The sequence below is a fragment of the Procambarus clarkii genome, chromosome 3 (genome assembly GCF_040958095.1).
Source record: "Procambarus clarkii isolate CNS0578487 chromosome 3, FALCON_Pclarkii_2.0, whole genome shotgun sequence".
NCBI lineage: Eukaryota > Metazoa > Arthropoda > Malacostraca > Decapoda > Cambaridae > Procambarus > Procambarus clarkii.
Genome location: NC_091152.1, coordinates 15,905,597 through 15,920,193, shown reverse-complemented (window position 1 = coordinate 15,920,193; position 14,597 = coordinate 15,905,597). Strand labels below are relative to the sequence as shown.

The 14,597-nt window shown below is 38.5% G+C and overlaps 1 protein-coding gene and 1 non-coding gene across 2 annotated transcripts in view; both read right to left on the bottom strand.

The window, feature by feature from the left end:
• Positions 1 to 14,597, bottom strand: part of l(3)80Fj (lethal (3) 80Fj) — a 50,894-nt gene that overhangs the window by 22,650 nt on the left and 13,647 nt on the right. The window contains exons 15-26 of the mRNA XM_045746717.2: positions 13,192 to 13,389; positions 10,670 to 10,878; positions 8,387 to 8,522; positions 6,813 to 7,057; positions 6,030 to 6,196; positions 5,287 to 5,439; positions 4,764 to 4,928; positions 3,961 to 4,194; positions 3,388 to 3,582; positions 2,534 to 2,752; positions 1,382 to 1,646; positions 692 to 871 (exon numbers count right to left, since the gene is read on the bottom strand). Coding sequence (XP_045602673.1) covers positions 692 to 871; positions 1,382 to 1,646; positions 2,534 to 2,752; positions 3,388 to 3,582; positions 3,961 to 4,194; positions 4,764 to 4,928; positions 5,287 to 5,439; positions 6,030 to 6,196; positions 6,813 to 7,057; positions 8,387 to 8,522; positions 10,670 to 10,878; positions 13,192 to 13,389 — 2,366 coding nt within the window. The remainder of the gene's footprint in view (positions 1 to 691; positions 872 to 1,381; positions 1,647 to 2,533; positions 2,753 to 3,387; positions 3,583 to 3,960; positions 4,195 to 4,763; positions 4,929 to 5,286; positions 5,440 to 6,029; positions 6,197 to 6,812; positions 7,058 to 8,386; positions 8,523 to 10,669; positions 10,879 to 13,191; positions 13,390 to 14,597) is intronic.
• On the bottom strand, positions 8,094 to 8,165 carry TRNAT-UGU (transfer RNA threonine (anticodon UGU)). The gene has a single exon. It is a non-coding gene; the product is annotated as a tRNA-Thr (tRNA).

The window sequence follows — 14,597 nt, the reverse complement described above, 5'->3', positions numbered from 1 at the left end:
CCTTACCAGTCCAGCCAAAAGGCAACTACCTTGAGATCTCAGAGTCTTGGAATGTCCCTACACAAGAAGGCAGATGCCGAGACCACACCAAAGCGTAGAGATCGATGTCCAGATGCCCGGCAAAGCCACAGGAAGCAGTGAAAATAGTCCATTCCGCGAAATGGGAAGGAACCGGAACAGACGGCTAGCCTGGATGTTAAACACTCCCTGAATGTGAACAGCACCAGTATGACTCGGCAATGTACAGTATTAAAAGCTCCATACTACACAGCTGTGCTGACTGCATGAGAGCATAACCAGGAGACAGTAGGATCAGATAATTTTAGAAAATATGAATATAGTGTTCATGAATGACCCGGAAAGTTCATAAATTTGTACTAGATCAAGTATACTTAGCAATTCAGACTGAAAGCAATGTGAGCAGGAGAGATCTGAATTACATGTAACTGGATGTCTCATAACCGAGTAATGTGGGATAAAGTGAGCAGTTACGGATAGGCTTTTACTTGGGAGGAATAATATGTAATTGTGATAAAGGAGATAAATGAGTGGATGGAGAAGGCTGTATTTATGATTTTAATTGTACTGAAACATACAATGATGGAATATCCAACTAGAGGCTGAGAAAGCACATGAAATCTCTAAATAATTTATATATTTTTTGGAGACAATATGATACGAGTATAATTACCTTGAATCTCAGGATTTCTGATAACAGAGCCAATCAATCTGAGTGCTTGACCACCTGCTCTCTGCACTTTCATGTGAGAATCACTTAGAACTTCAATCAACCGAGGCACAATGGAAGGAAGGCACGACGAGAGCTGCTTAGGGGCGCAGAACGCCATATTCCCCAACAACTCCACTGATCCTGAAACATAATAAAAAGACCATAAAAATACAGTGCTTAAAGATTATTAAAATATCATCTCTCAACTCCCAAAAGACATAATTATTCATAACATTTTTAATGCTGCATTTAATGTGTTTCAGTCTCTGACAAGATTCCTGAAGTGAAAAGTTGCCTACTTAAATGATTAGTAACCAAATTAAAAATAAATCATAGTTATTTTATATAGGTGTTCAGTCTTGGAGTTTTGGGGCAAGATGCCTTACATTCTCACCATGCTGAGGGAAGGGAGGGAATTATCAGGGCAAATTGCCAAGCCACATGACTATATAGCACATGGAAACTGTAGATCTGAAAGCAACAAAACATTTTCTTTATGATTAATATTTCTGTTAAGTTTATCTGAATTAAGGGGTTTGTTTACCCAAGAAGCTACATATTATAAATGATACAAATATCATAATTAGTAGTATCAAAACATTTTCTACCTTAGTACAAGATAAATAGTGAGTTTCATACAGAAACAATTACCTGTCTTAGTTCTCCATGAATCCTCTTCAAGAGCAGCCAGTAGAGAGGGAAGAACCAGCTTAACACCGTGAGCAGAGAGCTTGCTCATTACCGCCTTCGCTGTGTCATCAGTGGCCTCGCGCACATACTGGTTTGTATCACCAAAACACAGAAGCAGGTGTGGCAGAATATGCACAATGTACGGTTCAAACAATTTCCCCAGCATGTTGCACAGTTGTTCCAAGGCAAACAGTGCCCCTTCACGGTATCTGTAGTTCTTCTTGTCCTGCAAGTGAAAACCAAATACGATGTAGTAGAGTAATACATTTTGAAACTATCAGTTAAACATATGATATTTCTCTAATCTTGTAACATATCCTATTCTAAAAAATTATCAACTTTAGTGGAAAATTAGTACTGTACAACAAAATTAATGTTTCGATAAAAACCAAATCAGGTTACACTATCAATTATTCCAAAATTTCTTTTAACCCTTAGGCAGCAGTCGTCGTCAATTGTTGATTCATGGGGAAATGCCGATATCATCATATGACAATTTAAACATTTATTGTCTGGGTTTTACATGTATGATGCAAATATGGATATAATAGTTCTATGTGGATGTAATGGAAAGTACCACGTACCATCCACTTTCCCTTTCTCTGTTTGCTGTGGGCATACCACCCACAGCAAACAGAGAAAGTGACAGCGCATTACCCACGTGAGCGCTCATCCAGAGCAATAAAGTGTGTATACTCTTTTTAACTTTGTTACCTCAATTCTCGACCTAGATCTTTCAATTTGGTATCAATGTATTCGCAAGGAAATTCCCTACAGGAGTACATGCATATAATGTCCAAAACTGCGGTGGGCCCCTCCTGCAGCCAAGTGCAAAAGCAGGACAATTTTTTTAATTTTTGAAGCCACACTGCGTCGTTAACAAGCATTCGTCTACTACATTTTTGATGCCATACTGCGTTGTTAACGCGCATTCGTCTACTAAATTTTCGACGCCATATTGCATCATTAACGGGTGAAAGTGTTAATTAGGGGTAATAGCTTCAGGAAGCCTCTGGGACTTCCAACAGAAAACATTAAATATGTATAATAAAACACATCTTTCTGATAAAGCATTGGTGATTTTTTGTTACTTTTATCCATTATGCTTCTTACCTGTATAGCATTTGTTAGCTGATTCATAATATCCAGTTGCTTCAGAGCCAGGATACCCATACCCTTGACTAAAGAGGCCAAGCCGTAAGCTGCACCCTTGCGTTCTCCATAGTTCTCAGACTCTAGCAGCACAGTCATGAGCTTTGAGACGAGCTTTGGGCACTCGTCACGAATTGCTGGCACCAGGGGATGGAGGCAGTTGGCCACTGCTTCTTGAACCTAGTAATGGTGGTGTCATTTTGTGTTAATAATTATTACATTTCTGAGGTATAATTAATCTTCTTGATACCAACAGAATATATTTATAATTAAACTTATGGTATTATCCTGACTACATAAACATAATATACATTATCAACCATCAAAGCAGTGAAAATTTCATTTTTTTTATATATACAGGCCTCGATGAAATTTTGTTTAAAATAATTGACTTTTAAAAGTAAAAGTAGTAATAGAAATGAACTAATGAAATATATTGATTATAAAGAGTCTCCTTAAAAGGAAGTGGACAAACTAACAAGAAAAATCAAGAAACTCTTACAAAAATATATATGTTTGGACTTGTTTAAGATGCATGTTGTGTTCATGCAGGTGTGAGCATACAGAGCACACAATCTAGTAACTGACAATCACCATATAACTTGTCTCAAATAATACATGAAACTTTTGTAAGAAAAACATTGATAAGTGCCAACAATAATTCTGCATGCTTAACTGTTCACTGAATTAAACCAATACAAATTTAGAAATTTATCGACAATGGATGTCACAAATGTTTACGCTTTGAATCATTTGACAATGACAAATGAAAAAGATATATACTGCTTGGAACAAGAAGGAATACTGCAAGATACCTGTTGTGAGGGTGTATGAAGGGCTTCAACCAGTTTGGCAACAATGGGTTTAATTTTGGGGTCACTATGCTCCAGATGCTTTGCCAAAGAACCCATGAGAATGATGACACTTTGCCTAACAGCATCGTAGCTTGCATGATTTGGTGCCGTGTTAAGGAACTTTTCAAAAACTGGTAGAAGGCTGTTCACCGTTTCCTACAAATAAAGTCAATATTAATTATTAAATATTTTTAAGAGTACAGTACTGTATTTAAAGACTCCAGAACATTTGTACGATTTGTTATGAAACTTTACAAACCTTTCTCCCACTTATTATTATGATCTCCCTCACCAAGGAAACATCCAGAAAGTAATACAGTATAAGCAAAACAGAAGACTGAAAGGTTCACAGAGAAATGAAACAAAACAGCAAATGACCCTACCCAATAGTTGATTTGAATGCCCCAAATTACAGCTGACCATGTGACTAATGTTGCAACCCATTTTGTATCATAAAATATTAAATAAAATAAAACAAATATTATATATAATATATATAGTATATATATAGAAATGCAGTTTCTTCACTCTCACCTTTCCGTGTGAATTAACAACAGCCATGGCAGCTTCAAGCATCTTGTTTCGGACTTCAGTATTGCGATCACCAAGGGCATCGGGCACAAAGAAGTTAGCTAGTGTGACAACAGTGTCGGCTTGTAATAGTGGTGCTAGTTGTTTTAAAGCCATTGCCACCCCAGCACGACCTTCCCACAGGTCAATGGCATCTACCACAATGCGGTCATACTTGTCTCGCACGGCTGCAGTCATCTACATATATAGTACAAAATTCACGAGGACCTCTTTAGTATTTTCTTAAAAACACAATTTTATAAAATGTTATGAATTAAAATTAAATTATATGACAATTTTATGCAATCCAACAAACAAAATATATTTATATATATGTAGTTAAATTTCTTGAGATTTGTGTTATAACAATTACTATGTTAGGCATTGTTATTCTCTTCTCTCCATCTTGCAAAATATGCCCTATTAAGTCAAAGTTTAAAAAAATACTTTATCATAAAGTTGTCCTCATCTAACAAAAGTATAATAAAAAAAATTAAAGTTTTACAAACATCTGAGTGATCCAAGAGTGTTTCCCCATAGTTTAATTACCTTGTCTTGGTAATGATACTATACACTGCACAATATGCAAAAATACTTAGCTCACTGTACTGAATAGAAAAAAAAAAAAAGGACATAGGGTTCATGATCATGATGTACAAAATACTTGGAAATCTACTAGGTAGAAACGCATAACATCTACAAACATCTAACTTGAATCTCAAAGCTAGACAACAGTCAGACACTCATTAACCTGAATAATGCTTTACCTCAGTCTTGTCCTTAAAAATTTCAATGAGCTGGAGAGTGATAGGAGCCACAAGGTCTAGGTTATCCTCTGCCAAAGCAGCAAGAGCAGCTGCACCAGCGGCTCGTACAGCACCGACTGGGTGTACCACGTCCCCTAATACACCTTCACTCAAAGCTCCATCTGCCTGAAATATTAACGTTATTTTCAACAACGAATTACTTATTTTAGCTTAAATTACAAATGAACAAAATTTAAATTCACTAATCAAATATTAACTTGGTTTTCTCTGCAAATGTCACTAAATCCATTATTAAATTATTATCCATGAACACCTTTCTCTACAGTGCACTAAACTCATTAACAACTCATCCTTATACAGTATACAAAATAAAATAAAGAAAACTGTGCCATTTAATTAAATTTTTTATCATTATCCACTGGAAAAGATATCAATGAGAATTTATAACAGTATGAATTTATTTGTAATTGATAAGACAATAGCTCAAACTACTGAACGAGTCGATACTGATTAACTACAGTACCTCCATATTGGCTGTGGTCCACAGCTCTGATGCTAGACTGGCAACATCTTCAGCAACGTCATATTTGGCCACCCAAAGTCTATGGGCCACAAGTAACCAGCTGTCTATGTCAGTCTCAATCTTGGGAAGTGATTTCACCAGAACAGACAATCCCTGTTGATACAAGATTGATGACTAATATATACAAAGAATATAAACATTTTTCTAATTATGTCAAGTTTTGATATGATTGTATCCAATACAGTATTTTCCATTCCCTAACACTAACTTCTTAACATCCGTTCCACATGCTAAGGCCAACTTTGGGTTATTCCATGGATAGTGGAGAAAGGTAGTGAAAGAGGGAGGGAGGGATGGAGAGAGGCAGTGAGGGAGGGAGGGATGGAGAGAGGCAGTGAGGGAGGGATAGAGGGAGGCAGTGAGGGAAGAAGGGAGAGGGAGAGGTAGTGAGGAAGGGAGAGTGGTACTGAAGGAGGGAAAAGAGGCAGAGAAGGGGGAAAGGGAGATTTCAACGAGGAAAATTTTAAAGTCCATTCATATAACAGAATGAAACAAACACTTTATCCTATGATATGATGGAAAATCTTTCCACATGGGAAAAGGGACAGGGTTCTTTCCACATGTTGGGACAGGGGTTCACAGTCTGTGAACCCGTCCCAACATCCTCAGTAAATCCGCACATCCCCTGTTTCAGCGAATCAGAGTTCGTCGAATTGGGTGAATAAATGTGCATTCAATCTTACCCTTAAAGCAGCATCCCTAACAGACTGTGCTGGAGCCTGAAGTGTGTCCAGCAGGACAGATATTTCTTCTTGTGTGGCAGTATCGCAGCCAATATCACCAGACCCACAGCGACAAACTTCCTGAAGCACAGCACATGCATTCTGTTGTGTACGCCCAGAGCTATTGCCTAAAGAAAATTTGAGGCTCAGTTAAACAAAAAGCTTGTGAGTAGTGTAGTTTCAGATACATTGAAAAAGCTACACTTTTACATTATATTATTTACCAATTTTCAAAAATATATAAACGGGCTGCCTTTCAATTTTCACTGGTAAAAAATAGTGATTTTTTTTTTTTTTAAAGAACCATACTTATGAACTATTGCAGTGTACCTCACAAAGAATCAATGACATTGGAAAATCGATAATGTTTATATCTGCGGAGTTCTATATTTTCCACTATCAAATATCAATATACTGAACCTCGTATCCTATTAAATTATTGATCGACTTAATAATCACTTGTTACCGATATTCAACCATTAATAAAATATGGGAGACCTCAATGAAAATTTAGTATTGTCTACATGACTAATTGAAAGCAGTTTCCATAAGGCATTTTAATAAATTTGTATATCAAGTGTGCGCTGCTAAAAATCATTTTTCAAACTCAATTGAGTTTAGAAATGATCAGGCAGCTGGGAATTTTGATGGGCAACAGGTCACGTTGCTATTAATTCACACAAAATACAATAAAGAACATTTACATACTTCGCACATGCACATTACAGCATAACAATAACTTACTAATAACATCTATGATAAGAGAAAGAAGTCTTTTGCGAGGCAAGAACCGTGGATGGTAGAGATCATTTTCATCTGCTCCTCTCATGGCCATATGCTCACTTATCACCTGCAGTGCCTGGTTAGCCACAGTATCAAACTTCTCTTCACCTCCCGGCCTCTTTGTCAACACCCACTCCAAGAACGGGAAGCAGTAAACAAAGCCTGGCGCACAGTAGTATTTTTCCTCGTCGTCATCTTGAGTCGATCTAAAATTGGGTACAACAAGAATCAATGTATTTGTAATTTCTCGGAGCAGCAACTACAAAAGTCAGAGAAAATTTTTTTTGTTACTATGACTTCTTACCTAGTATTCAGATATCATAATCTTAAAATGAGTATCTGTGGTAATTTGTCTACTGGACATTAAATAATATAGCTATACAATCTGGCACCTAACCCATATCATGGCAATAGGTTACCCGCTTGATGGGGGGTTCTAGGAGTTGTTCTACTCCCCAAGCCTGGCCTGAGGCCAAGCTTGACTGAGTCAAGCAAGCCTCAAGCATAATTGCATGGGCCCATGCAATTATGACTAAATTATGCCTAAACAATTCAGTGCAAAAGGCAAGAATACTCTTGCAATTATGTTAATTTTGTTAACTGTGGTTCCATTAAGATAGTAAGCTATGAATGGTGTTTATCTTGAGATGATTTCTTCAGTTTAATTCTAGCCGAGTTGAGTTTAATTCTACTCGAGTTTAATTTTACTACTTGTGCCTCAAGTTTGCTAACTACACAATAGCATCTTTTCCAACTTCCACCTGTTCAACTTCCTTCCACTTTTCCCCGATTATTTTATAATTTATAACAATACCACATCTGTCCCTTCTCTTTTCCTTTGTTAAATTGCACTCTCCTAGATCATCTCTTGTATCTCTGATACTTAGCTTGTTACCCAACTTTGGACTAACATTACTTGTGTGTTTTGCAAAGTGTGGGTTCCATACTTTAATGTTGCATATTCTACAACTGATCTATTTATGCCGTCTTGAGGTTATCTTGAGATGATTTCGGGGCTTTAGTGTCCCCGCGGCCCGGTCCTCGACAAAGCCTCCACCCCCAGGAAGCAGCCCGTGACAGCTGACTAACACCCAGGTACCTATTTTACTGCTAGGTAACAGGGGCATAGGGTGAAAGAAACTCTGCCCATTGTTTCTCGCCGGCGCCCGGGATCAAACCCGGGACCACAGGATCACAAGTCCAGTGTGCTGTCTGCTCGGCCGACCGGCTCCCAAACAACTCTACCCCCTGAGAGATTTGAACTCTCGACCCCTGGTTTACAAGACCAGTGCTCTGCCCCTGAGCTAAGGAGGTGGCTGTGTATGTTTGGCAATTATTCACATGCTGCTGAGTATAGTCAGTTTATAACTAGTACAGACCTCAGGTTTTAAGGCTGGGTGTAATATCCAGGCCATTTTCCCTTTCTGATTCTCGCAATAAGGAGTTATCAAGATATCTGACAAAGAAAATGTTAACAAATTATTTAAGAAATCTATATAGCATCACAACTGAAATACTTGACAAACAATACCCACTTCTTGGGAACAGTAGCAACATGAATCATCTTTAATGTCCTCAGAGCGGCATCATCTAGTGGTTCTCCGAGCCAATCTTCAGGTAGTTTCATCACGGGTTCACATACTCGCACTGTAGTTCGGGCCAGTGTGTGCGCTGCAATAATAATAATAAACCCTTATACAAATTCTCAGAAGTTAATAAAAAAAAAACAATATATCCACTCATTATGTATAATTACAAAACACCGAGTAATTAAATACCAGTAATTAACAAGATAAAGAGCTAATTGAGTACAGAAGGACTATATAGCACTTTAGCAGACAGACATCATTATTGATGATGATATCCCTATGATAGCAAAATGATGTCTTCATTAAAACCTCACAATATTCTGTTTCTCTACATCACTATTGGTATGTTGCAATTCATTCAATTTTTTACTATAAAAACTCAAGTGCTGAATGTAATGAAATGTTTCTTTTTTTTGGTATGTGCCTCTGTAACCTTTTCCACCATTGCCCACGGGATGGGTATAGGGGCGATGAATAAAGAATCAATGAATCAATTTGGATGAGGCCCAGTAACACCCTGAAGTGACACATAAAATACTATCTATATCAATTACTGTATATCTACTATACACACACACACACATATATAATCAATAAATAAAACCACAGACTTAAGAATTCGCTAGTTTTCTGCTGGAGACATTGTCTTTGGACCACCAAACTAAAGTTTCTTGTCGTTCAAGTTCCCAGGTGCTGCCCACCACCTGCACCACAGTAACAGTTGGCTTTGTAATTCCAAGTTCTCTAGTGATAGCGGCGATTGACATGCCCCTCTCTCTCTCTCATAGCAACTATTGACCCTCGTTGACAGCCTGTCGTCCTTGGAGTTCATCCTTGATAAAGAGTTTGCGATCTGGAGTTGACTCGTGGATAGGTCTGGGAAGAGTGAACGGCCCACATTCTTTCACCCAAATGATGACACTTTCTGCTACAGTTTGATTAAGCAACCATTGTAGGGAACTGGCTTGTTTTATGAAGCACTACTTTGTAGAATAACATACATCACGTAGTCCACGTTGAGTACAAGATATTCATCACATGACAACGAATTAGACACATGATTGGACATTTCACATGTTTGCCATATTTGTAACTTAAGACTGTGCATGTGTACCAGTACTCACATAGTTGTGCTTGAAGGGGTTGAACTTTGGCTAGCCAGCCAGCCTTGCATCAGGGGACAGGTCTGGCATGATATCAACCTCCAGATCTTTCTTCTCGATTTCTGAAAGGATTTCATCTCCCAACTGATACCTTGTGTTTGGCTTCCTGCTTCCTACACCTATCTTCTTCACTTTACACTTGCTTCAATTAAACTCTAGTAATCATTGGTTGGACCATCCCTTCATTCTGTCCCGGTCATCTTGTAGTCTCTAGCTGTCCTCCTCCACCTTAACCTCTCTCAATTTTAGCATCAACAGCAAACATTAAAAGGAATGAGTCTATATCCTATATAAGATCATTTATATACAGTATGTAAGAAACAGGAGCGGTTCAAGTACAGAACCCAGTGGGACTCCGCTGGTGACATCACGCCATTCTGATGTCTCACCCCCCCCCCTCCCCTCACGGTAACTCTCTGCTTCCAGTTGTTTGGGTACTCACTTATCCATTGGAGCACCTTACCAGTTACCCCAGCTTGTTTCTCCAACTTGGGCAACAGCCTCTTATGGGGACTGTATCAAAAACTTTGTCATTCCAAGAAAATGCAGTCTTCGCACCCTTCTCTTTCTCTTGCTTAATGCTTGGTCACAGAATTCATTAACCCTGTGAGGCATGATTTGCCATCCCTGAACCCATGCTGGTGGCATTTCACAAAGTCTTTTCTCTCCAGATGTAATACAAGCTTTTTTCTCACTATCTTTTCCATCACCTTGCGATCGAGTACTGCCATTGCTCCCTGTCTCTCGGCGAGAGGACCAGGTTCTGGCTCTTGGTCCCGATAGGTCATATAGAACTACGGGACTGATGTGAAATAGCAGTCAACACACTATCAGTGATAGTTGCTTCAGGGAGCCATCGAGGCTCACCCAGAAATTGGCGTTTCATTACATTCAAAGCTTTTTTGTTTTATGCTTTTTATTTTTATTTATTTTGTTTATAGAAAATATGCCAAACATGGTTCTAAAAACCAAGATAAAACCTATTATGTGACTAATACTTTCAACACAGACCACAAGATTTGGTATGAGGTCTATAACAAACAAATGAAACTATGGACAATTTTACCGTAAACATCATCTTCCGTTTCAAAGACTGCAGAACGCAGGCTAATAAATATATTGCACATCTGAGTGGATATGAGGGTAGAGCGAAGTGCCCAGGTAAGAAGTGGAACCAGGGTAGTGAAGTGTGGCGACAGGTCCTCAACATTGCCAACTACAGCTGCCTCAAGGAGTGAAACTGAACTTGATACACTCTCCAACAAATCTTTCACTCTGAAATTGAAAGATTGATTTAACATTAAAATCTGAGGATCATTTCCACGCCAAAACTAACTTTTCATTAAATATAGTTTTCTAGACCATTTTCCAAGATAAGAGAAAATTTCATTAAACAGCAAGTAGGGTTTATTGAAGATGATTCACTTTCATGGATTTTGGACGTGTGAGTGTGTGGTCAAAACTAGAAATGACCAACAAGAAGCTGACACTAGACAGTTGGGAAAGAACTGGTTACTAACAGTTAATTAATACAAAAACTGCAGGCAGAAGTCTATAATAATTTTTGGGTGTGTAGAAAAGAAAATATCATCTAGGATAGAAAGAGCAGCAGAAGAGGAAAAAATCATTGAGAAAATAAAAGGTTTAGAAGGCCTCACAGCAAAGGAAAAAAATCAGTGATTTTAGGATAGGCAAAAATGAAAATGACAAGAATCACCCCTTAGGGGTGACATTTAATGGAGTGATCAAATGACAAAATTGTAGAATGATGAGGATGGGAAACTTTGGTCATTAAGACAAGACCTCTCTAAGGAAGACAGGGAAAAGCTAAAACGAAACCTCAATGAAGTGAAACATCCAAATGGAAATAGAAAAGAAGAAAAAAAATTTGTTTGTCTACAAGTTGATAGGGACTGGAAAGCTATGAAATGGTACATTAAAACAAATCTAAAAATCTAAGCTCATTAGAGGGTCATGTGCAGCTGCATCCTCAAGTTTCCCGTCTGTAAGTTGCCTTGGTTGCGGAAGACCTTCATACCTCGTTGCACTTTGCTTCCATCGTGCATTTCCCGAGCCTCTTTGGGCTTTATTCCGTTTTCTATTCGGAGGATGTGGGGGCGCTCGACAAGGTTCATCTTGCAGGGATTTGGTGTCTGCCACTTCAGCTGCATGCTCCTCCCCCCTCCAGGAGGCAGTCTCTGTTTTTCCCACTTCCTGTCTCGTGTGTCAGCAGGCTGTGCCGATTCTTTTTTTTTTATTTGGCCCATGCCAAATTCAAAGAATGAACCAGCCTGAGCATCAAGGAGCCAAAATAATGACTTTTCCCTGCAAGACTCCAGCCACGCCAACACCTAGATTAACAGCCGGACTGGGGGAAAGAGGAAGTGCACCCCCATCTTGACCAGTTCAGCCGAAAGGCATCTACTGCAAGGGCCTCGCAGTAGAGTTCTCGAGAGTTCTACTCCATGAGCCCGGCTGGAGGCCAGGCTCAACTTGTGATAACTTGGTCCAACTGGCTGTTGCTTGGAGCAGCCCACAGACCCACATAGGGCCTCGTAGGGCCTCGTAGCCTGGTGGATAGCGCGCAGGACTCGTAATTCTGTGGCGCGGGTTCGATTCCCGCACGAGGCAGAAACAAATGGGCAAAGTTTCTTTCACCCTAAATGCCCCTGTTACCTAGCAGTAAATAGGTACCTGGGAGTTAGTCAGCTGTCACAGGCTGCTTCCTGGGGGTGGAGGCCTGGTCGAGGACCGGGCCGCGGGGACACTAAAGCCCCGAAATCATCTCAAGATAATCTCAAGATAACATATCTACTACAGCCTGCTTGGTCTGGCACCTCTTAAGAACTTGTTTAAGAGCCTCTTACATACATGCACCTTTTTTCCAGCACCACAGAGGACCCACCTCGACTAAATGCAGGCGAAGCCCTGGCCCTACCCCTCCAGGAAAGCCGAGACTGACCCCCTGGACACACAAACAGAACGGCAATTCACCAAGGCAGCCGACAAGAACTAATCAATAATCACCCTAGACAGACACAAACAAGGTCAGATTGACAGCTGTCAAGGAGGAAATGAAAGAAAAACATTGAAGATAGGGGAAACCTTCCAATCCATGCCTGAGAATAAGAATAGAAAGTCTTCTCCAAACAAATCAAAGGAGTGTGTGCTAGCCAAAAGAAAAGTCATGACAATACTTCTTCCTGGTTTTTGTATTAAGTCAAAACTCAAGCAATGTCTATTTCAGATGCAAGGTAAGACTCAAAGCAGGAACATCAGGAATTCCTGTTGAGGGAACACCAAGAAATTGTTATTCTTGAATTGGGATGGTAGATACAAACTTTTCTGCACCCACAGAGAGAGGCCCTCTGCCCAGGAGATATTCAAGAAACCTCAGCTCAGGAAATGCAATTTGGGTTTAAAATGCTAGGGCTGAAAAGTTTAAACAAACTTTATGCCGACTAATTACTACCCTGCTGCTATAATATCAAGACTCAAACCATATGAAATACATGAAAACACAAAACTTATAATGATTAAACATGTAGACTTGCAATTAATGGTAAAATATACTTTAAATATTCTTACCTATTTCTTACAGCATTTTCCTTTTCTGTCTGAGCTTTCAACACTTCTTTCTGCTTGGGTGTCAACTCTAATTTACCTTCCTTACGTTTTCTCTCTAGTTCCTTCTTCCGTTCCTCAAGCATCATTATCTGCTCTTTATGACTGTACACTTTATTTGATTTCTTGACATTTTTAATATTCAAATGATCTTCAAATGCTCTGGAACAACAGAAAATTATAAATTTATATGGTGAACAGCTATGATAAAGGTAACATTTGAAGTCCTCATCTTTCCATTTTCATAAAGTGGGGGGAAGCAATGAACACAAAGACAGACAATTAAAATGAAAAACATCACTTGTCTGTCGTTATATAATTCACCCTAAAAAATATATCAGTAGTGCTATAATACACTAGGGTCCATACTTTAAAATCGATTACAAAAATTATGGATATACCGACTATACAGTCAAGCATATATCTGGTATTAACATAACTGACAGAAAACTGTAATTGACAAAAATAAACAAAACTACAGGTGCTTAGTGTGATTTTTTACCTGGGCACAATAGATACAAGACTGCAAAGATGTGAATGCATTTTCCAAGATTTAAATAGGTTTGTTTAGAAGTTATGTCAAGATTTCTTAATTTTTTCATTAGCTTTTGAACAGCAATATAGATGCTTATTTGTATACTAATTGCCATTAAGGATGCAAAATGGAAGATTACAACTATATATGCATGTGATTTACTAGACTCAAAAGCCAAACACTGCACAAAACAGTTTATAATCAAGTGATTACACCTACTGATATACTCACAGTAGGTGTAATACTATAAATTACACTGTAAATTAAGACTACAAATGGGTGATAAAGTGAAGTCAGCGAGCAGCGACTCCACTCGGGTAAACGCCACCACACCAAAACTTCTCACTTCACAACATACAATGCATAAAATATGTCAAGTTCACGTCATTAGTGATCCCAGAGCCTTATGGCTCTGGGATCACTCATGATCTGAGACTAGGCACCGTCCTTCAAACCATCCAAGGGAAAGAATTATTGAGGCAACTTTGTATTTTCACTGGATCCATTCTTTACTGATTGTACCATTAATTATTCCTGTTTTTCAATGAAGATCACTATGAAATAAACTTTAAAGCCCAAAATCCATTAATATCTTTTTTAATATAGTTTGATTATCATAGTACTGTACTTAAGATTCTGGCCCGAATATTAAATAACAGAATTAAACAGTCTTCACTGAATTTTTTTTAAGTCTTAGCAATAGTTATCAAGATTTCATAAGTTAACATCTTATTACAGTTATTACTGAATAACATTAACCTAAGAATAGGTTAATTTAATAACCAACTAATAATATCATATAATTAACCCTGTCAGTATAAGATTGTACCCCTTA